This window comes from Mesoplodon densirostris, chromosome 13 (assembly GCF_025265405.1).
Source record: "Mesoplodon densirostris isolate mMesDen1 chromosome 13, mMesDen1 primary haplotype, whole genome shotgun sequence".
NCBI classification, from domain to species: domain Eukaryota; kingdom Metazoa; phylum Chordata; class Mammalia; order Artiodactyla; family Ziphiidae; genus Mesoplodon; species Mesoplodon densirostris.
Genome location: NC_082673.1, coordinates 56,165,643 through 56,188,876, shown reverse-complemented (window position 1 = coordinate 56,188,876; position 23,234 = coordinate 56,165,643). Strand labels below are relative to the sequence as shown.

The following is a 23,234-nucleotide window of genomic DNA, read 5'->3' as shown; positions in this document are numbered from 1 at the left end:
GTTGCTTTGTTCTTGTTCTTTAACAAATCAATGGTTCTTTTTATTTTACAACAATATAATTATAAAATATTTGTTGCTGTTGTTCTACATCAGGGGTTTTACCAATCATCAAAGGCCTAGAAGCCTTTTATTCTTGAAAAGTGTTTCGAGTGTTAGTTTCTGAAATGTTAAAATTTTGTTTTCAAAACCAACAAGGAAGATAATTTACTTATATAAAGACAAAATAAGCATGTTCACGTTATTAGTATTCAACAGAGGAGACTATCACTTTGAGTCTGTTTTACCACAAAACATAATAAAATAGAAAAAATGGGGGGCACAGAGCCTATTGGATTCCATTTCTCCTTGCTTCCACCCACAGGAGTTACAAAGACAAGAACTGCTTTTTATGGGAAGTTCTTTGAGCATATCTGTTACACTATGCTTATGCTAGCATATGTTATAAAGCATATTATAATATGCTTATGCTAGAAGCACTCCCAATAAAAGTTTAAGAATGAAACGGTAAATTCTTTTGGTAAAGGAATTAAAGAGTAAATGTGACCTACCATGGCATCATCCAAAACAGGAGAAAACATTGTTTGCAGAGTGGAAGCCCCTGCAGTCATTAGTTTTCTTTAATGTTTCCTGGAATTCAAGATAATCTTGGCTCTCTGACACCAAACACAGCTTATCATGTGATATAAATGTGAAAATTTAACTTTATGTTTGCAAGGCTTAACTTGCCTTTGACAATATAGATTTGTACAGGTTAGAAAGGGTGTATCCAGGATATGCTAATTGAAACTACCCAGCTGACACCCAAGCATAGCTAGTTTGAGGTAAGACTATATCAGCTTTTCCCATTATTATGCAAACTTAGACTATCTTATAAGATTGTGGTATTTTATCCTGTCAGCGATTGCATTTGCTTTAAAGCAAAAGTAAAAATTGATTTTTAAAAATTCATTCAGCAAACATTTTATTGAGTGCCTCCAGTGCTGGGCAGGCCAGTAGAAATAAAATAGAATCTAATTTTTCTTTTATTTTTGGACACTAACTGAATACAGATGGCTGAAAATGGGAGTGGCTCCAGGAAAACAAAATAAGAGATGAAAGTTTAGGACTCAAAACTAACCTTGATTGCTGGATAGCCAGAGTTTAATAAGTTTTATCACTACGGAAATGTTTGAACAGTGTCTGTTCACTGATAGCCCAGCTTTCTGTGTCTTTCCAGAGACAACCATCAGATCTGCTAAATTAGCCTTACTCACAGAAAAAGACCAACTTCCCTGAAGCACATTCAGGTGACATGGATATTTAACAGTGCCCGCTTAGAATCAGTGTCGTCTAAGGCAAAGATGTGAGTGCTTCTAGAGGAAGAAATCCCAAAACAAGTGGGAAGTAGAAGTTCAGTGGGGAAAATGTTTTAGGGAATCAGGGAAGTGAGGCCTTTGCCCCATCTGCATCTCTTAGGAGTCTACCCATACAAGTATAGATGCAATAAAGTTCTACAAAGGTATTTTCTTTATGTTTCATCCACAAGTTTTCAGTATAAAAAATAATGTTTCTCAGATGGTTATTGAGCTCCGTGCTTTGTACAGATCACTGTGGGATATTCAACATAGTCTTTAGACTCAACCTCTTCCTTCCTTCCTAATGTTATTAGGTACTGGGGGAAACGAGCTATGCGGGTAACTGTAAAACAAGGCAGTATGTTTTAAGTGTCGTGTGAGGAATATAAAGTCCTTTGGGAATCCAGAGCAAGGTGGCTTTTAGCAGGGGCCATCAAGGATGTTTTGAGGAGAGGTAGTGTTTGAGCTGGCCACCTAAAGACAGAGTTTCATTGATGGGAGTCACAGGTGGAAAGCATTCCAAGAAAGGGAAAAGTCTGGAGACCAAGGAGCAGCCCACACTGTCTGAGCAGGTGCCCTTCTGAACATTTTTGTACCTAGAGTAGAAGTCAGTGGCCATTCTGGTTGCAGTGGAAAACTGATACTGACTGGAAGGTGGAAATACAGTTTCGGGTCTTAGATATTGTCATGGATTGCCGTGAAGGACAACAGGTAAAGAAGTTTGGACTACATCTGGTAGACAGTGGGGAGCCATTGAAGGTTTTTCAAAGAGGGAGTAAAAGGATCAAAGCAAATTAAAGACATTTAAATTAGGGTCAGGGACTTCCGTGGTGGCTCGGTGGTTAAGAATCCACCTGCCAGTGTAGGGGACATGGGTTTGAGCCCTGGTCCGGGAAGATCCCACATGCCACGGAGCAACTAAGCCCGTGCGCCACAACTACCGAGCCTGTGCTCTAGAGCCCGCGAGCCACAACTACTGGAGCCCACGCACCTAGAGCCCGCGCTCCGACCCCGCTTGCCACAACTAGAGAAAGCCCACGTGCAGCAACGAAGACCCAATGCAGCCAAAAGAAAAAAAAGGAACACACAAATTAGGGTTAGCAGGATGCAGAGGCCTCTAACTGGCTAGCTATGGACCGAATCCAGCCCATAGACGTATCTTGTGTCACACTGCAGAGAGGTTTAGAAAATGTTTAATACGTTGCCAATGTTTAAAAATGAGTAGATTATATATAAGGTTTCAAGTTTCCATGATCTGTTTAAATATTAGAAGTGCTAGCAACTTGGCCCTCTTTCGCACGTGATAACCGTGAGGGGGAGTTCACTGTGTAGAACAACTGTGCTCCCCACTTAGGCCCCTCTCTTTGCTCTCATCTCTTTTACCTACTCGCCTTGTAGGCACTTAATTTGCAACCAGCACGTTAGAGGCTGTTGTCTAGTTTCTGCTGTCAACTAGCGGAGTTCACGTGGGCATCACACTGGGCTTCAGTTTTCCTTACTGGTAAAATTAGGCTTAGAATAGAAGATCTCCAGGCTCTTTCATGCTATCTGGTTGAATAAATAAGTGCCAATCCGGCAAGGCTGTAGAGGGAATGGACAGGAAAGGATGAACGTGGGAATATTGTGAAGGAGGGGTTTTGAGGCTGTTTCTATAAGTTTATCCATGTTGCTAAATATCTAAATTTACAAAGACACTGTCAGAAAGGTTTATTCTGCATAGGGTGAAATGAAACATTTAGATTTTTTAAATGTCCTTTATTTGAACTTTTGATATTCAATGGCTTGAATTTTTAAAGTCAACATATTTAGAGGAAAATTGATACAACTTGGCAGGGAAGAGGCGAATCGAAGAGACATTTGTTATGCATTTACTATGTGACACTTTATAGCTATTATCTCATTGGAGCCCCGAACAACCTCGTAAGGTACATATTATCCTCACTGTTCATATAAGGAAACTTGTGTTAAATAACTTGCCCCCAGATCTTACAGCAAGTAGATTTAACTGCAAAGCTATTTTTATTCCATGCCTGAAGGCCATTGCTTAGAAACTAAGACTTGAAAAGCATGTGGTAGGAGAAAATGAATATGGCTTGTCTCACTGCACTGAAGACAAATCACATTGAGTTTTATATTGCCCTTTTATTGATTTTGCTTTGCTACCGTTTATCTCCTTTCTGCTGGTCGCTGCATCTGATTGCCTCTTAGAGAAAGAAAAGTGCCAAAACTTACGAATAACCAAAGGGCCAGGTAGAGGTTGCTGGTCCTTTCCATTTCCTTCCCAAGAAAAATCCCTTTTTTGTTTTGTTTATACTTACTGCCCTTTCCTTCTTTTTTTTTTTTTTTTTTTTTTTTTTTTTTTTCGGTACGCGGGCCTCTCACTGTTGTGGCCTCTCCCTTTGCGGAGAACAGGCTCCGGACGCACAGGCTCAGTGGCCATGGCTCACGGGCCCAGCCGCCCCGCGGCATGTGGGATCTTCCCAGACCGGGCACGAACCCCTGTCCCCTGCATCGGCAGGCGGACTCTCAACCACTGCGCCACCAGGGAAGCCCTCCTTCTTTTTTTTTTTTTTTGCCTTTCTTATGTATCCAACATGGCATTTTCCCTTTACCACATTTTCTTCGAGATATATGTATAAGGCAGCAAAAGAAGGAAGGAAGAAAAGGATTACCTCAAAGAAACTGTATCAAAGCTTTTGTAATCATTATCATCATCATCATCCCATGGTCCTTATCAGAGGAACAGACTCTTAATGCTGTTGTGAATTTGTCACACCACGTGTTTGCCTTTAAATCTACCTGCTATCCTCTTTATGGCTTGATTTATATTAACCAGCTATAATATTTGCATTAATGCAATCAGCTAAGTTCAGGCTGTGGGAAACTTCAGTTTACAGGTTTATGTGGCTCGGTTTCTTCAAAAATCATTTTTACAAGCAAAAAAAAAAAAGGAGAGCAAGGATAGAGGAAGAACCTGTGGATTAAAACACACCTAAAGGACCTATTAGGAAAAAAGACAGCCTTCGTTCACAGTGTTTAGGGATGCACACTTGGGTGATAAAACTATAGAGAAAAGCAAGGAAGTGATTGCCGTGGAGTCAGGCCAGTGTCTCCTTGGGGAAGGGAGGGGAAGGGGTGGGATGAGGCAAAGGGAGGTCTTTGGGTGGGCGCCCAATTTCTGTTTCTTGATCTGGATGCTGTTATGAGGGTATTTGCCTTATAATAATTCATTTTAGTAATTTGTTCATCTATATCATTTTCTTTACAGTTGCCTGTATCTATTATATTCTACAGTTTTAAAATGTTAAAAAATATTAGGATTGCTATGACTGTTCAACTTGCATGTTTTACCCAGATGGTGTGGGAAATGGTATGCCATATTCATTTTGTTTCCTTAGGAGAATTTTTTAAACTTCTTTTTAAAATGTTGGTGATTGTTCAAATTGGCATTTGAGAGTTTACCATGGAAAGGATGACATTCCCCTAAGCTATCCTTTTTGTTCAAGGATAGTGTGGTTTAAAAAGCTCAGCCTCTTTACTAGGTGCGTTGGCAATTTTCTTAGTTTCTCCAAATCTTGGCTTTCTCTATTGAAGTGGTAATAATAATAACACTACATACCTTATAAGGTTGATGTAGGAATAAACTAAGATAATGTATATCAAATCGTTAGCAGTTCCAGACACATAGAAAGCACTCAATAAACACTAGCTATTATTAGAAGTATTACAGTCAACCTATATTATAGGAAATGTCATAAAATACATACTTCTAATAATTAATAATTATTGTACTTATTACAAATGGAAATAAGAGAAATCATGTCAGTTATGTGATGGAATTCTGTTTTCTTTCATCTAAAACCACGGATTTCTCTACATCCAGTGCCTTCCTCTCTCCCTTTGATGTTTGCCTCCCCTTCACTCTCGAAACACATTCACATTACAGAACACTTCCTGATGGCAGTAATTTCCTAATTGGAACACTTGTTATCTTGAAGTACTAAGGCGAAGATTCCTCCCATGTCTGATGCCACTTTCCAGAATTCAGGGTTGGGGTGGATGGGTGTGTAGCCCTGGGAACAGCTGACAGGTTTTGGTGGCAGTAGTGTGATGATGTCTTCAGACATTGACTATAGTTTAACCACCCAGCAGGACCAGCACCCCAGCTTGGGAAAGCTCATGCAGTGTTAGCGTTAAGACTTAAATGCTATTTATTTTAGCTTGAGTGTTTTATGGTTTTTGTTTTCTGAAGGTCCAACGTTCCTCTATTCAGTTTACACCTTTTCTAACCTACCCCACCTGTTCTGTCCAACAGAATTACGTTTTACATAAAGTCAGAGCTCTTTGCCGGTCTGTCCTGGTCCACCAGAGTGTCCTAATTGCCTGGAGGCTGGCAGATAACACTCCACTTCCCCTCCACATAATTCTCAGCATGTGCATACCTGTACATTTGCTTCACCTTGTCACTTGCCTGGCCCTTGGTCACTCCCAGCGTGGTCTCCTATCATCTTTGGCACCTGTCGGGAGACACGGAGTAAATTACAGGCTCGTGTAAACACAGGCTAGCACATGTTTAGTCATGAGCTCCACACCACCAAATATTGCATTTGTCCTGGCGTGACTCCTTCAGAGACCCACCCTGGCCATGGCAGGTCGTCTTGAGGCCTGCCAACAGCCCCAGCTCTTGTTTCCTAAGCCACCCCCTCACCTTCTCGGCACCTCTCAAATTTTCTCCTTTCGGTAACTTGGACCCCTGGCCTGACTTCTTTAGCTTGCAACGGGAGTCCATCTCTCTTCTGGCTTTTGAACTTGGCTTCCCTACCAAGAATGCTTTGTAAGTTAAGAGGCTTTGGTTTTCGAGTCACAGGAAACCTAACATTAACTGGCTTAAGTAATAGAGGAAATTCATCAGTCTGGATGACGTGGAAGGCCGGAAGAACTCTGGGTCCACACCAGCCTTGATCCACAGGCTCCAACAGCATGGCAAATGCTTGGGTTCTCACTCTCCTCTTCAACTTCTGTTCCTCAGGGCTTTTGTTTCCACTTTTTGCAGGCTCACCCTCCAGCCTACATTCTCCCTTTCACTTCCAGGAAGGAAAGCTTGACTTTCTCCAACGCTGAAAATACATCGGCGTTAGTCTGCCTGGACAAGGTGGGTATCCACTGGCAAAGGCAGTGTCCCTTGCTTCGTCTCAATCTTGCCTCTACCTGCTTAGCGATTTCTTTACCATCAACAATCTTCTCTTCAGTCGGTAGGGATCTCCTAAAAGCTTAGTGGATTTAGGTGGAATAGTGTGGTATGTGAGTGCAATGTTGTATGGAGTCCTAGAAGCCATGTCAGCATTGCTGGTATGTCATTCAAGCTTGAGGAGAATCCCGTGAATCCTGGGGGCTCTTTCTTTCTTCTTCAGCCTTTGGACTTGCGGGGCTCTGGCTGTTCTGGGGCCGTTTGGAAGACAGCAGCACTATGTTCCCTCTCGTCACAGCCCACAGTACTCTTGATCAGCTAATCGACAACGAGGGCCCAAAATGCAACCAACATTCCACGCAATAAAAATCACAAGCGGAGCGTCATTCTCACCAGAATGGTGTTGGGTAGTGATATCAAAGAAATCGGAAAACATGGACTGTGTCCTCAGACTGTAGCCACACATATGTGTGTGATACACATAAATTATATCACGTGTACATTATACAGTGTACAATGTGTATGTGTGAAAGTGAGATAGAGAGACAGAGAGAGAGACTGCTTTTGAAATACTTGAAAAACAACACTTGAAGGACTGGTGTGAAGCTACCCTTGCTTATATAATCTGATGGATTGCTTCCATTGTGCTTCCAGGACTAACATAGTACAGTTATGTAATTGTAAATAAAGAGAGCCAAAGCAGAAGAGGAAACAGTGTGATGTACCTTTGGATATGGCTGCCTGAGTCACAGCAGTGGAGAAATGAGTGATTGTTTGTGAACAAGGTACGAGCAGACCTCATGTTACAGGCAGCTGCCACAGCCATAAAATAGAGAATAATTTTGAATTACATGTACAGCATTTTATTAGTCTTTTGAACTATACTTGCAGACCCAAATCACAGTCACCATCAATGAGTCCTATGGGTATCATATGTGGGATGATCATAAAGTATCTTGGAACCTGCCTGCTGGACCAGTGGGATGTGAGAATTTTGCCAGGAATGGGGGAAATTATCTTGGCTATGAGGACTGACCCTTTAGAGACAATGAAGAGTCCAAGTCACAGTGTCCCAGAGGAGAAAATTTGAACTTGATTCCTGCCTTGATGTCAGAAAGATCTGGTCTGGTGGGTGGCCTGGCAGATTCGTGTCAGTGAGTGGCAATGTCATGATCCCTCCCGCACATTGAGGCACAAACTCACCCAGTGGCTGGGGCCTGACATAGACAATAGAGTTTAGTCTCCAGGAGGATGGAGCTGGCAAAATACAGCCAGAGTTCAAGGCAGGCATTGCTCTCAAAACGGACATGTACTCTTGAAACCTAAGCAGGTGTTGGGGAAAGAGCTGTCATTCAGTGAGCTCCCAAGTTTCCAACTTTAGGGTAGGAAGCCTCTCGTAAACCCTGGGCTGGCCCTGCAAAAGGCAGCCTGCAATCCTGCTTCTTTGGAAACAAAAGATGACAGATTTTTTAAATTATTAGTATGAATATGTTCTTGAAAAATTTGAAAGTAATGGGACCTCATCTTGATCCGGATGCAAACAATAGCATTCTTTGTGTTCAGCATGTCTGTCCTTGTTTCAAAGATTCGCCTTTCCAATGTTAAACGGGGTTGATTTGTTTTGTAATAGAACCAAGTTTAAGATTTCCTTAAGTGATATCACACCTTCCTTGACTATTGTTGCTCTCCTTTTAACAACGTGTTAAAAGCCCCCCAAGGATGTCTTATTAAATTTTGCCCATAAATTTGTTCTGCTGCAACTTAAATTTCTCAAAAGCAAAAAAACATGGTGGCTTCTTAGTAAGCTTAGTAAGGCTTATCCTTAATGGAGTTCAGTTTTTTAAAATAATGAATGTACAGTTATGTAAGTAAATGTGTTCCCGAGTAAAAGACAAAATGTAATAGTGCTTAATTGTATGGAAAGGCAATATGTTGGGCTTTTCTGCCTAGGTTTTAAGGCTGATTAAAAATTGGCATGGGACAGCTTGTAGAACAGCAACGATACACTGTGGTATGTAACCCTGACCTTTTCTGTTGGCTCTAAATCACCAGATTTGGATCCAGTGTCATGAGAGTTTCTCAGGATAGAAAGGCAATAACCGTATAACATACAAAAACCAAGATAACAAATTAAAAATCTGTTCCTGACTGAAATTTTTTCTTTCTTCTTTTTTCACGTATGGGATTATAGTTTTAACTTAGTTTGGGTTAGTATTGCAGACAACGCAATTATCTACAAGGGCAAAGGAGATTAGTGGTAAGAATAGTCCAACCCATTCAGTAATCTAAAAAGCATTTCATATTTCAGGTTGCCTCCAGTGTTTGCTGCGATGAATATGAATATTGTTCCTCTATGGCCCTGTTGTAATTAACTCTCCACATTTCCCCTACTTCTTCTCTGAGATCCCGAAGTGTCTCCTAATTGGTTTTCCTGTTCCCTGTCTTGCTCCCTCCTAGTCCATCCTCCATACTGTAGCCAGGATGAGTCTTCTAAAAGTCACGGCTGGATCTAACATTCTCTGGTTTAGAGTCCTGCGTGTTGTAGCACCACCAGCAGATCCATGGCATGAAAAGGCTCCTGCCTGCCTCTCCAGTCCAGCTATACTGGAGTCGTGCAGATGTGATTAAGTTAAAGATCTTGAGGTGGGATGATTATCCTGGATTATCTGGATGGACCCTAAATGCCATCACATGTATCTTTTTATAAGAGGAAGACCCAGGGAGATTTCATATGGAAGAGGAAGGCAATGTGGCCACAGAGACAGAGATTAGAGTGATATAACCATAATCCAAGGATATGTCAGCAGCCACCAGAAACTGGGGGAGGCAAGGAATGGATTCTCCCTTAAAGCCTCTAGAGAGAGTGTGGCCCTGCCATTTTTTTTCTTTAATCCTTGAAATAAAAATTTTAATGACTGAAATTAATAACTAAACAGATTAGGTAGACAGTAAGTTGGAAACAGCAAAAGAGCCTTATATCACAGCATAGGCAAACATGTTCCAGTCTGTGCACCTATATGCAAAATGTTATTTTAAAATAAGCCTTCTAGAAAAAAATGTAGGAAGTTTTCTCATGACCTTTTAACCCAGATATAAAGGGTACCACACATAAAGTTAAGGATCAATAAGTTTACTTCATCAATAGAGTATATTTAAGTCCGTTTATTACTTAAAAGTTTCTATGCAAAAAGAGACAAGACACAGAGTGAGAAAAGTTGTATGGAATGCATATATTCAAAAAGAAATCATATTGGGGATAAAGTACTCTTACACATCAAGTACAAAAAGACTGCCACCATAAATTAAAAATTGGACAGTCTGGAAAAACATTTAATGAAACAAGAGAGCCAAGTGGTTTATAAGATTATCTGAAGGTTCAACATCATTCGTCATTATAAAAATGGAATTTAAACTGTAATGAGATGTGAGGTTCTCCAGAATAGCTAAACTTAAAAAAAATTACAATACAAGATACCAAGTGTTGGAGGGGGAGAGAGGCACCTGGAAATGTTATTTACTACTATTTAACATTTTGGAAAAATCTTTGTGAGTAATTATAAAACCCAGACATATGCATACCCTATGAACTAGCAACTGAACTTCTTGGTATGTGGGCCCTGCCATCTTGATTTCACCCCAGTGAAATTGATTTTGGGCTTCTGGGCTCCAGAACTGTGAGAGAATAAATTTCTGTTGTTTTAAGCCACCAGGTTTGTGCTAATTTGTTACAGCAGTCACAGGAAGCTAACATACTCTCCAACCTAGGCAGATTTGTACTTTGTCCCTTCTGTTCCCATGGGTTCTACAGAACATACCCCTATTATAGATGTCACAGGTGATAGTCTGTTATTGGTCGCTTTTTCTACCTCTTCTGAGCTTATTGAGGATACTTTGCATCCTTAGTTCCTGAAATAGGACCTAATATTTAGCAGTTACTAAATAAATACCAAATGGGTGCATGACTGAGTGAATAGCTTCTGGTGTGGGCTTCGAGTTGTCTGTCTCCCGTATCTACCATCTTCTCTCTGATCACTTCCATTTCATGTCCTTTTCCTCCACCTTGTGTGTTTTTCCCAAGCAGTGTCTACCTGTGGTTTTCAGCTGTGCAGTGGTTTTATTTTTCTACTTAATCTCTTTTCTTGGTTCAGCCAGCTTCCTTTTTATTTCTTGCTTTTATTTCTTTCCTTGTTATCATCTCCTCTTTTAACTCTTTTTCAATGAATCCATATTCTCTTTAATTTCATTGAGTCTATAAAGCAGAATTTTTTAACTTCTTAATTTGAAAATTTTCCAACCTATAGATAATTAAGAAGAATAATACAGTAAACGCCATATGTCCTTCACGTGGAGATTCACCAGTTGTTAACATTGTGAAATATTTGTTTGTTCTCTCTCCCTCTGTTTTTTTTTTTGTTTTTTTAAATTTATTTTTTATTGAAGTATAGTTGAATTACAATGTAGTGTTAATTACTGCTGTACAGCAAAGTGACTCAGTTATACATATATATACATTCTTTTTCATAGTCTCTTCCATCATGGTTTATCACAGGATATTGAGTATATTTCCCCAAGGTCCTAGTGCTATACAGTAGAACCTTGCTATTTATCTATTCTACATATACTGGTTTGCATCTGCTAATCCCAAACTCCCACCCCTACCCTCTCCCACCCCCCTTGTTAACAATGTTTTAAGTTTCTTTGCATGAATTTTCTAAGCATATACAATTTTACATATGTTTTTTATTTTATATTGTCATGTATCATTTGAAAGTAAGTTGCACACATTATGAGTCTTCACTCCTAGAAACTGAAGGATGTATCGCCAAGATTCTTGATGTCCTCCTATCCCCTCCCAACTTTCTGGAAGTAGATTTGTGTCTACCTGTTTACTAGGTGCAAATAAAAAACAACCCCAGCTCATTCCTAAGAGTTTCCTGTGAGATGAAGTGACCTGAATGTTCATTTCTCAGGTATATAATTCCCTTTCAGGTTCAGGCTCTTAGGATCATTCCTGCAGTGATTAGTTGACCTAAATCACTTAACCTATGGTATTTCTGGTATTCGAAACTGAATCGCTCACATCCATGTTCAGGGATATTTTACTGCCTGGAACAGGAGGTAGCATTATTCTAGTTGTGAGTTGAATGTGACTATTACAGTGTTCAAGACTAGCTCTGAATCTATGGTTCTTTTGAACCATGTGCTAGCTCCACTGGGTCTGATTCCAGATTTATGTTTTGAAGGCAGAGCCTGGAATATGGTTGAGTTCTAAGCCAGAACTGGGATAGACTGTGACCAATTCCACACATCCCTGTTATCGTATCCCATTGCCATCTGGCCAAACTGCCCCACCCATGGATTATAGGTCAATAACTTTATGTGAAATGTCTAAAGAACATTCTGGCACCAAAAAGTAGGAGATAAGATTGTTATTCCAAATAAAACAAAAATATCCTTAGTACTCATTAGTGCTGATATTTTGAACCTCATTCTCCATAAATCGTTTGCTGTGGCTCCCACCATCTATTTGTCAAGCCATCCTGGAAAAGCCAGAAATTGAGCTACAGTACTGACAGGAGTGAGCACGGCAAAAATTAAGGCCATCTTTCTGTGTCTCTGGTCTGTACTTCTAGCTGCACTGTTCAGATGTGGAGCAACCTTTCCTTCTAACTATCATCTTTGCTTTATTTTATTTGCACTGAGAAAAAGAAACAGATCCTGCTAATTTTAAAACTGTCGTAAATTGGCATTGACTAGCCAGATGGTTACGTATTGCAGTCTGTGAAGAAATGGTGATTCAGACATGAGCTGGGTGCCTTGGGGCCAGAATTTGCCTGGTGTCTATCTAGCTGTGTGACTTTGCACAAGTCACTTTCCTTCTCTGGCCCTCTGTTCTCTTTCCTGACCACCAGTCTCCAGATCAACAGGGAGGGGGGAATAAGAGGGCGGGGGAGAGAGAAGCTCTGAGTTTCCACTAATTCTAATATGCTAGAAATCAGATAACACTCTGAATAAAGTAATGAAGTAAACTAGATATCTTTAATTTAAATGGCAAGTTTATAAGGGCTGCTCACTGTATGCAAATGACACTTCTGATTGCAGGTGAGGATCTTGTAGTCATTAAAGCACATTTACCAGAGCCTCTAACTGGAAACAGCATTTAGTAATGCTTGCCTCAGTCACTCTGTGTCCTTGAAGGTAATTAAACCACCTTTTTTAAGAAACATTGCAAATTTGAACCTTCCCTCCCCAGCAATTCGGGACATTAATGAGGATTTACTGAATTACTACTCTTTACAGGTATGTGTCAAATGAATTTAATGAGCATTCAATTAACCTTGGATAGTTAGGTAAATTTTCAGAAAAACAAAGAATAAGATATACCAGTTTATAACGTGTACTGGCGTACTTCCGAGATATTGCACGTTCAGTTCCAGACCACCGCAATAAAGCAAGTATCGCAACAAAGTGAGTCACATGAATATTTTGGTTTCCCAGTGCATGTAAAAGTTATATTTACACTTACAGTAGTCTGTTAAATGTGCAATTATATTGCATGTTGCATCATGTCTAAAAAAACAATGTATATTGATTAAAAGACACTCTATTGCTAAGAAATGCTAACCATCATCTGAGCCTTCAATGTGTCATAATCTTTTTGCAATAGTACCGGCAAAGATCACTGATCACAGATCACTGTAGCAAATACTGTCATAATGAAAAAGTTTGAAATATTGCAAGAATTACCAAAATGTGACACAGAGACACAAAGTGAGCAAATGCTGTTGGAAAAATGACGCTGATAGACTTGCTTGATGTAGGGTTGCCACAAACCTTCAATTTGTATAAAATGCAGTATCTGCAAGGTGCAATAAAGTGAAGCACAAGAAAATGAGGTATATCCCTATTAGCAGGAAACTGTTTCTGACACCTGCTTTATACCTATATATTTCTGATTTTTTAGTATATATGAATTCACTAGATTTTAAAAGTCAGGGGCTTCCCTGGTGGCACAGTAGTTAAGAATCCGCCTGCCAATGCAGGGGACACGGGTTCGAGCCCTGGTCCGGGAAGATCCCACATGCCGCAGAGCATCTAAGCCTGCGCCACAACTACTGAGCCTGTGTTCTAGAGCCCTCGAGCCACAACTACTGAGCCCGCATGCTGCAACTACTGAAGCCTACGTGCCTAGAGCCTGTGCTCTGCAACAAGAGAAGCCACTGCAATGAAGATTAGCCCCCGCTCGCTGCAACTAGAGAAAGCCCACACGCAGCAACGAAGACCCAACGCAGCAAAAAAAAAAAAAAAAAAAGTCAACAGGCAACTTTCTTTTATTTATTTATTTTTGGCTGTGTTGGGTCTTCGTTGCTGTGTGCGGGCTTTCTCTAGTTGCGGCGAGCAGGGGCTACTCTTCATTGCGGTGCATGGGCTTCTTATTGCGGTGGCTTCTCTTGTTGTGGAGCATGGGCTCTGGGCTCAGAGGCTTCAGTAGTTGTAGCAGGCGAGCTCAGTAGTTGTGGCTCACAGGCTCTAGAGCGCAGGCTGAGTAGTTGTGGCACACAGGCTTAGTTGCTCTGCGGCATGTGGGATCTTCCCAGACCAGGGCTCGAACCCGTGTCCCTTGCACTGGCAGGCGGAATCTTAACCACTGTGCCACCAGGGAAGCCCCAGAAGGCCGCTTTCTATTGCACACTAGTGGACACTTAATTGTTGAAATCTGAATTCTGGGACAAGCTTGTTCTCTCACAAAACAGAGTGTTTGCTGTATTCAAACCCCAGTTGATTATAAAATACTGTTTGTCACCTTCCTAGGGCCAAAGGTCAAAATTTACTATTTCTAGACAGTGTATAATCAATCTGAGACTATTTCAGTTCAAGTAGCATTTAATAAACAACTTCTCTGTGCCAAAGGCCTCTACTAGTCATTAGGGTTACAAAGATGAGTTGATAAGTCATAGCTCTGCCCTCAAGGAGTTTATAGTCTAGAGGGGAAATGCACTTGTAAAACATAATTATAGTACAGTTTAATATATGTACTGATAGGCATGTATAAAGACTCAATTCAAAGGGAGGCCAGAAAAGCTAAACTTGAAGATAGATCTGAGGAAATTATCCATAACTCAGTACAAAGAGATAAAGAGTTGGAAAATATGAGAGCTATTTTAGGAAACAAGAATTAAAAAGTCCAACATACTTGTAAGAGGAGTTCCACGTGGAGAGAATAGAGAGAACCATAGATGTTGGATTGTAGTTGTGTAAGATGCTAACATCAAGGGGAGGACTGGGGGAAGAGTGCATAGACCTACCTGGACATTTCTTTGCAACCTGCTGTGAGTCCATAATTATTTCAAAATTAAAAACATTTAACAGTAATTACTGAAAGACTATAAATAAGATGTGTAACTTCCTAGCCAGAAGAGTAGGGGAAAGAAAAGAATAAAGAAAACTCAATCATTTCAACAGGATTCAGGAAAAGAGAAATTAGAAAGCAAAGAAAAAGCAAGATAACTACAAACACAAAAAAGATAGAAATAAAGGAGAATATATTTATAATCACAATAAACAAAATGGACTAACCTCCCCATCTGACACAAAGTCTCAGGATTTTTTTAATCTAGTTATTTTCTATATATAAGAGACTTGACTAAAATATGATGCAGAAATGTTAAAGTGATGTGGAAAGTAGCAAATATCAAAAGAAAACAGCTACAGTAATATCAGCTAAAATAGATTTTAAAGAAAAATCCTAATGATAAAAGGAAAAATTACGGGGGGTGGTGGTGGTGGTGTGATGAACTGGGAGATTGGGATTGACATGTGTACACTGATGTGTATAAAATGGATGACTAATAAGAAAAAATAAACATAAGTAAATAAATAAATAAAAATAAAATTTTAAAAAAGGAACAATTAGCTGGGAAGATAAAACAATCCTGATCCTGTATACACCTAGGACTATAGTCTTAAAATATATAAATACATGTTTGAGTAGATTTTTAACATAGCTCCCTAGGCAATTGATAGACAAAGCAATCCAAAATTTAGTAAGAATATCAAAGATTTGAACAATGACTTAATGGAGATAGATAGATGAATGGATAGATAGATAGATAGGAAGGATATATAAAATGTATTAACTTTTAAATACTTTATTTTCAAACATACATGGAACACTTATAAACTTGACCTTACACCAGCAGGTCACAAAACAAATTCCAATTTACACTGTATAATAGGTCAAAAACAAATGTTAATATACACACAGTGTATTTCCTGCCCACAACTCAGTAAAATTAGAAATTAGTAATAAAGTGATAATCAACACCCCATTCATTTAGAAATATTAAAAAACACATCTCTGAATAATATAAGGCTCAGATAAAAATGATGAGATAATCAGAAAATATTTAGAACTAAATGCAAATGAAAACTGTACATGCCAAAACTGTGCGGGCAGCTAAAACAGAGGGTATACTTAGAGGGAAACGTAAAGCCCTATTTGCATGATAGAAAGAAACAGAAAAAGCTAATGAGTTAAGAGTCCAACTGAAGAAGATGTAAAAAAGAAAAGCTGAGTAAACGAAATAGATAATAAAAATTAATCGAGGAAAGAAAGAAATATATTTGTATCAACTTCAGAAAAAAAAGTCACATCTCTGGGAGGAAGAAGAGACTGAAATAGAGCTAGTTACATTTGTAACATTTTATTTCTTTGGGCAAAAAAAAAAGATGTAAATGCTTTGTGTTTTTTTTTTTTTTTTTTTTTTTTTTTTTTTTTTTTTTTTTTTTTCTTTTTTTTTTTGCGGTATGTGGGCCTCTCACTGTTGTGGCCTCTCCCGTTGCGGAGCACAGGCTCCGGATGCGCAGGCCCAGCGGCCATGGCTCACGGGCCCAGCCGCTCCGCGGCATATGGGATCCTCCCAGACCGGGGCACGAACCCGTATCCCCTGCATCGGCAGGCGGACTTTCAACCACTTGCGCCACCAGGGAGGCCCGCTTTGTGTTTTTAAAATTAATTTTGTATAACAACTTATTGAAATATAATTCACATATCATATAATCCACTCATTTAAACTGTACAGTTCACTGAGTTGTACAATCATTACCTCCAGCCTTTAGCTGTCATATGAACAATACTGGTATGTAAATTTGTGTACAAGTTTTTGTGTGGATATATGTTTTCGTTTCTCTTGGATATATACCTTGGCATGGAATTGCTGAGTCAAATGGAAATTCCATGCTTATGTTTTTGAAGAACTTCCAGACTGTTTTCCAAAGTGGTTACACTATTATATATTTCCATGATCAGTGTTTGAGGGTTCTGATTTATCTACATCCTTCCTAACACTTGTTATTATCTGACTTTTTGATTATAGCTATATTATTTGGTATGAAGTGGTATATCACTGTGGTTTGGGTTTGCAATCCCTGATGACTAGTGATGTTGAACATCTTTTCAATATACTTGTTAGCCATTTGTCTTCTTTGGAGAAATGTCTATTCAGATCCTTTGCCCATTTTTAATTGGGTCATTTGTCTTTTTATTATTGCGCTGTAAGTGTTCTTTATATAGTCTAGGTATAAGTCCCTTGTCAGATATATGATTTCCAAATATTTTCTCCCATTTTGTGGATTATCTTTTCACTTTCCTTGATAGTGTCCTTTGAAACAGAAAGTTTTTTAATATTGATGAGGTCCAATTATTTCTTCTTTGTTGCTTACACTTTTGATGTCTTATCTATGGGAATCCATGGCCAAATCCAAGGTCACAAAGATTTACCCTTATGTTTTCTTCTGAGAATTTTATAGTTTTGGCTCCTACATTTAGGTCTTTTGGTTAATTTTTGTATACGTTATGAGATCAGCAGCTGTACCATTTTACATCCCCACCAACAATGAACTAGTGTTTCAATTTCTCCACATCCTTACCAACACTTGTTATTTTCGTTTTTTTTTTTTAATTGTAGCTCTCCTAATGGGTGTGAAGTGGTAGCTTATTGTGGTTTTGATTTGCATTTCCCTAATGATTAGTGCTATTGAGCATCTTTTCATGTGCCTATTGGCCATTTATATATCTTCTTTGAAGAAAAGTCTATTTGAGTTCTTTGACCATTTTTCAGTTGCATTGTTTATTTTTTTGTTGTTGAGTTGTAGGGGTTCTTGATATATTCTAGATATCAATCTTTATCAGATATATGATTTGCAAATATTTTCTCCCATTGTGTGGGTTGCCTTTCACTCTGCTAATAGTGTCCTTTGGTGCACAAAAGATTTTAATCTTGATAAAGTCCAGCTTATCTATTTTTTCTTCTGTTGCCTGTGCTTTTCATGTTGTATCCAAGAAATCATTGTGAAATCCTGCTAACCAATTTCTAAACACTTGGCCTGGTGGTGTTTAAACTACTCAGTGAATCATTTAAAGAATTTTGAAGTAACTTATTTCTATTCAACAATTTACTTTTATAATTATAGAAGATTTCATAATTGTCCATTCAATCCCAAACTTCTTCTGAATTTTTATTTTCCTGATTACTGCCAAATGCAGTCAATTGTAAATCGAAAGCATGGAAATAGCACATTATATTATGATACAATTGTTCCCCATGAGGAATAGTGATCAAAATTATTGCCAACTGCTTTTATTAGGAAAAGAAAATTCTTAACTGACTAAAGACTATGGATATTATATGTCAACTATTAAATGGGTTTTCAACTTTTCTGCTTCATTTTTTAGAAATACTGAATTTCACTTCAGCACATATAATGAAGTTCTAAAACTTCAAAGACATTTTGCATTCTGAAAAGGGTTCTTGTGGTTGTAATGTTCATTTGAAATTCAAATAACTCCTTGGAATTTGAGGCTAGCTAGAAGTTATGTACTGTAGAAGAAGAACGGGGAAGAGCCCTTCTATCATTGCTAATTTTTACTGCTAGAAGATATTACATCTTTGTACCTAGATAGGAACAGAATATGCATCTTTTGAAGTCATCAAATGATACATATGCTATCTATAGTAAAGATCTTGGGCAATGTGTCAGAACTAATTTTTTAAACTCTGTAGTTCTTGTTTTAAACCACTCTATACTTTCTCAAGCAAGTATTTTTTAAACCCCTCATTTTGTATAGTAGATGATGTAGAAAACCCAATGGAAGTCTTAGACATGATTCCCTTCCCTCAGAGAATTTGCTGTCTATGTATAGAGCCTAATGATACAACTGACAATATAAAAGAAGAAATAGGGATGTTCACCATTTAGAGTCTGAGAAAGTAAAGATGTGCTGTGGTGTCTGAGAAGGTCGTAAGGAGGTAGAGCTCCGATGGCCAGGAGGGTGAGGTCTGATTGAAATGGGCTGAGAAAAGAAGATACTCTGTCTGGGTGAGAGGAATGACATGAGAAAAAGTATGACATCTGACTGGAGAAGTCAGGAGCCAGGTACCCAAGGTAGAGGGAGCACATTAAAGTGTGCTGTGGACAATTGGATGGTCAGGATGAGGACCGACTATGGGGAGCTGGTACAGTAATTTTGTATTTAATATAGTTGGCTGTAGAGAGACATTGTGGGTTCTTGACCAGCAGAGTGGTGGGAAAATTTAGTCTGTCTCCAGTGAGGTTCATAGCAGTTTAGAGATAAAGGGATTTTTGGAAACATCTTATCCAACATCCCCTGTTTACTGAGGCTGGGGAGCTGAAATAACTTACTCAGTGTTGCCCATTAGAAAATAGCAGATCTGAATCTCAGGTTCATCCTTTAACCCCAAAGCCAATGATCTTTCTTTCATACCACAGTCTTCCAGAATATCTTAAGAGAAAGAAGAGAGGGAGAACAGAAATAATTATATAGTCCATACTTGAGGCAATGAACATCCCAATCAGAGAGGTTGCTGAGGAAATTGGCAGACAGGATAAATAGAAGCATCTTAGTGGGAAAAAGTCAGAACCTGATGACTGTTTATTTTAGTGAATGAAGCACATATCTAGGGAATTCAGTAAAGGACTGAACTAGTTATAAAAAATAATATTTGACTAAAGTGAAAAATTAATCCTAATAAAACCATTATTCATATTCCAAATGACCCTGGCAAATGGGTGCTAAGTAAATATTTGCTGAATTAATGAACAAATGAATGAATATATCAACTTAAATTTTCATAATTTTTTGGTAAATATCTTACGAGTACTATTTAAAGTACCATTTAAAAAATTTTTCTTTTATAGATTCACCTTTTTGGAGTTTTGCTGGCCATTTTAGGAAACTTGGTAATCAGCATTTCCCTAAATATTCAGGTAAGAAGAAGCTTATTTTTCTAACTCTGTAGTTTGATCCAGGGACACATTATGACTTCAGTGAGCCTCAGGCACTTTTGCCTTCTTGGACTTCCTCCTCCATTAAAGAAAGTATATCTTATGACCTCATGGATATAAAGACAAATATAATCCGGGCTAGACTGTGTCCATCTTTTTTCGTCTTCTGATTTTAAAAGAAGTTAAATGTTTTGTGAGCCTCTTAATAGTATTGTGTACCCCAGACCAGGCACCTGTGAATTTGTATCACGCTTAAAAAGATGTTCATATCTTGGCATAAGCCAAGATTTATTTTAATGTTCTACATTTTCTTATAGTACTTTTATTATTTTCTAAATAACTTCTGAAATTTTTTAAAAATTTTAAAGAAAAGATTTTAAAGTAATCTAGAATTGTACATACTTCTTAAGGAAGTAAGTTCAGTTATCATAAAATCAATAGGAAAATAGAGCTTTATCTAATGGCCAGTTTTTCAGGAATTCATACATTTCCAATACAAAGAAATACTCAAACCAGATATAAATGAGTTCCCCCATCCCTCTGCTACCAGAGCTTTCTGCCCTGTTATGTTTATTGTGGTAGCAACTTTGACTCATAGATTTTTTCCAAAGGTGTTTCTTTAGTAACTTATTATCTTTATTTCAGCATTTGAATTTTTCTGGCAATCTAAAAGAAGTATTTTGGTGTGGTGGACTAAAAAGTCACTTAACTCCTTAACACACACTCTGTCTTTAGATAGTAACAATGATATTTACTTCACAGAGTTGTTATGAGAATTAAGCAATATGTGAGAAGGCCCTTTAAACTATAAAATGCTATAGCAGTATGATTCACTTCTGTTAATATGCTTGGAACAAACAGAAAACCATAATAATTGCTCTATAATAATCTGCAAATAAATTTAAAAGCCACGAAGCAATTTTATAGGACCAAAAATTTCAAGGCAAGTTTTGGTTGGGTGGAAATATTTTCTTATTTACATCATGATGTACTTCCAGAAATATTCGCATCTTCAGTTGGCACACCAAGAACACCCAAGGCCGTACTTCAAGAGCGTGCTGTGGTGGGGTGGCGGCGTACTGATGGCTGTGGGAGAGACAGGAAACTTTGCAGCCTATGGATTTGCCCCCATTACTCTCATTGCTCCATTAGGCTGTATGTCTGTTACAGGTGAGCCATTTTTCTGTGTTTTGACAAATAGAAATTTTAAGAGATCAAAATAGTTGGCAAAAAAAAAAATACAACTTAAACAACACACGCACAAAAGAAAAAAGTCGTTTCCTATTTTCTTAGCATGTTAACTTGGAACAATTATACTACCAATTTCAGTTATTCATTGTCATGGTGCCACACTAACCACAAAGAACCTTGCATTTTGTAGCTGTAACATCTATGTTTAAAAGCCTGATTCCCAGTGTCTGAGTCTTAATAAATGAAATTAACAGTAGCAGAAAATGTTATACCATGCTTTTTAATCAATAATGAATTATCTTAAAGCATTTGTAATAAAATGTTATGTTTTATTCATATGCTAAACTGACATTACACGTAGTTAGAGTCCTTGATACCTGATCCATAGTTTAGCATCTCTTTTACATTAAGAATTAGAAATAAAAACAAACAAATGGGACCTAATGAAACTTTAAAGCTTTTGCACAACAAAGGAACCATAAACAAGATGAAAAGACAATCCTCATAATGGGAGAAAATATTTGCAAATGAAGCAACAGACAAAGGAAAAATCTCCAAAATATACAAGCAGCTCATGCAGCTCAATATCAAAAAAACAAACAACCCAATCCAAAAATGGGCAGAAGACCTAAATAGACATTTCTCCAAAGAAGATATACAGATTGCCAACAAACACATGAAAGGATGCTCAACATCACTAATTATTAGAGAAATGCAAATCAAAACTACAATGAGGTATCACCTCACACCGGTCAGAATGGCCATCATCAAAAAAATCTACAAACAATAAATGCTGGAAAGGGTGTGGCGAAAAGGGAACCTTCTTGCACTGTTGGTGGGAATGGAAATTGATACAGCCACTCTGGAGAACACTATGGAGATTCCTTAAAAACTAAAAATAGAACTACCATATGGCCCAGCCATCCCACTACTGGGCATATACCCTGAGAAAACCATAACTCAAGAAGAGTCACGTACCACAATGTTCATTGTAGCACTATTTACAATAGCCAGGACATGGAAGCAACCTAAGTGTCCATCGACAGATGAATGGATAAAGAAGATGTGGCACATATATGGAATGGAATATTACTCACCTATAAAAAGAAACAAAATTGAGTTATTTGTAGTGAGGTGGATGGACCTAGAATCTGTCATACAGAGTGAAGTAAGTCAGAAAGAGAAAAGCAAATACCGTATGCTAGCACATATATATGGAATCTAAAAAAAAAAAAGGTTCTGAGAAACCTAGGGGTAGGACAGGAATAAAGATGCAGACATAGAGAATAGACTTAAGGACACGGAGAGGGGGAAGGGTAAGCTGGGACGAAGTGAGAGAGTGGCATGGGCATATATAAACTACCAAATGTAAAATAGGTAGTTAGTGGGAAGCAGCCGCATAGCACAGGGAAATCAGCTCGGTGCTTTGTGACCACCTAGAGGGGTGGGATAGGGAGGGTGGGAGGGAGGGAGATGCAAGAGGGAAGAGATATAAGGATATATGTATATGTATAACTGATTCACTTTGTGATAAAGCAGAAACAAACACAACAATGTAAAGCAATTATACTCCAATAAAGATGTTAAAAAAAAGAGAATTCGATATTGGTTATTCTACGTTACTATAAGAATGTGTAATTTTAGGGCTTCCCTGGTGGTGCAGTGGTTAAAGATCCGCCTGCCAATGCAGGGGACACGGGTTCGATCCCTGGTCCGGGAAGATCCCACATGCCATGGAGCAACTAAGCCTGTGCGCCACAACTACTAAGCCTGCGCTCTAGAGCCTGCGAGCCACAACAACTTGAGCCCATGTGCCACAACTACTGAAGCCCGTGCGCCTGGAGCCTGTGCTCCGCAACAGGAGAAGCCCGCGCACCACAAAGAAGAGTAGCCTCTGCTTGCCGCAACTGGAGAAAGCTTGCGCACAGCAACAAAGACCCAACAAAGCCAAAACTTAAAAAAAAGAAAAAAGCAAATAAATAAATTTTAAAAAAGAAAGAATGTGTAATTTTACAGTAATGTCACACAATTATCCTACTTTCAAAATTTATATGACTTACTAAATACATTTAGAAAAGAAAATATGAGATGTTGGTAAAGACTAAAAAAAAAAGCAAAAATTACTGCTAAAAAAGAGAACAAATTCTCTTAAGCCATGTTAAAATCAATAAAATCTTTTGAGTTTCACCCTTTATCTGCTGCTATGGAAACAGCAT

General features: G+C 38.5%; 1 protein-coding gene across 1 annotated transcript in view; it reads left to right on the top strand.

The window, feature by feature from the left end:
• NIPAL2 (NIPA like domain containing 2) overlaps window positions 1-23,234 on the top strand; it is a 71,418-nt gene that overhangs the window by 933 nt on the left and 47,251 nt on the right. The window contains exons 2-3 of the mRNA XM_060116324.1: window positions 19,741-19,809; window positions 20,826-20,997. Coding sequence (XP_059972307.1) covers window positions 19,741-19,809; window positions 20,826-20,997 — 241 coding nt within the window. The remainder of the gene's footprint in view (window positions 1-19,740; window positions 19,810-20,825; window positions 20,998-23,234) is intronic.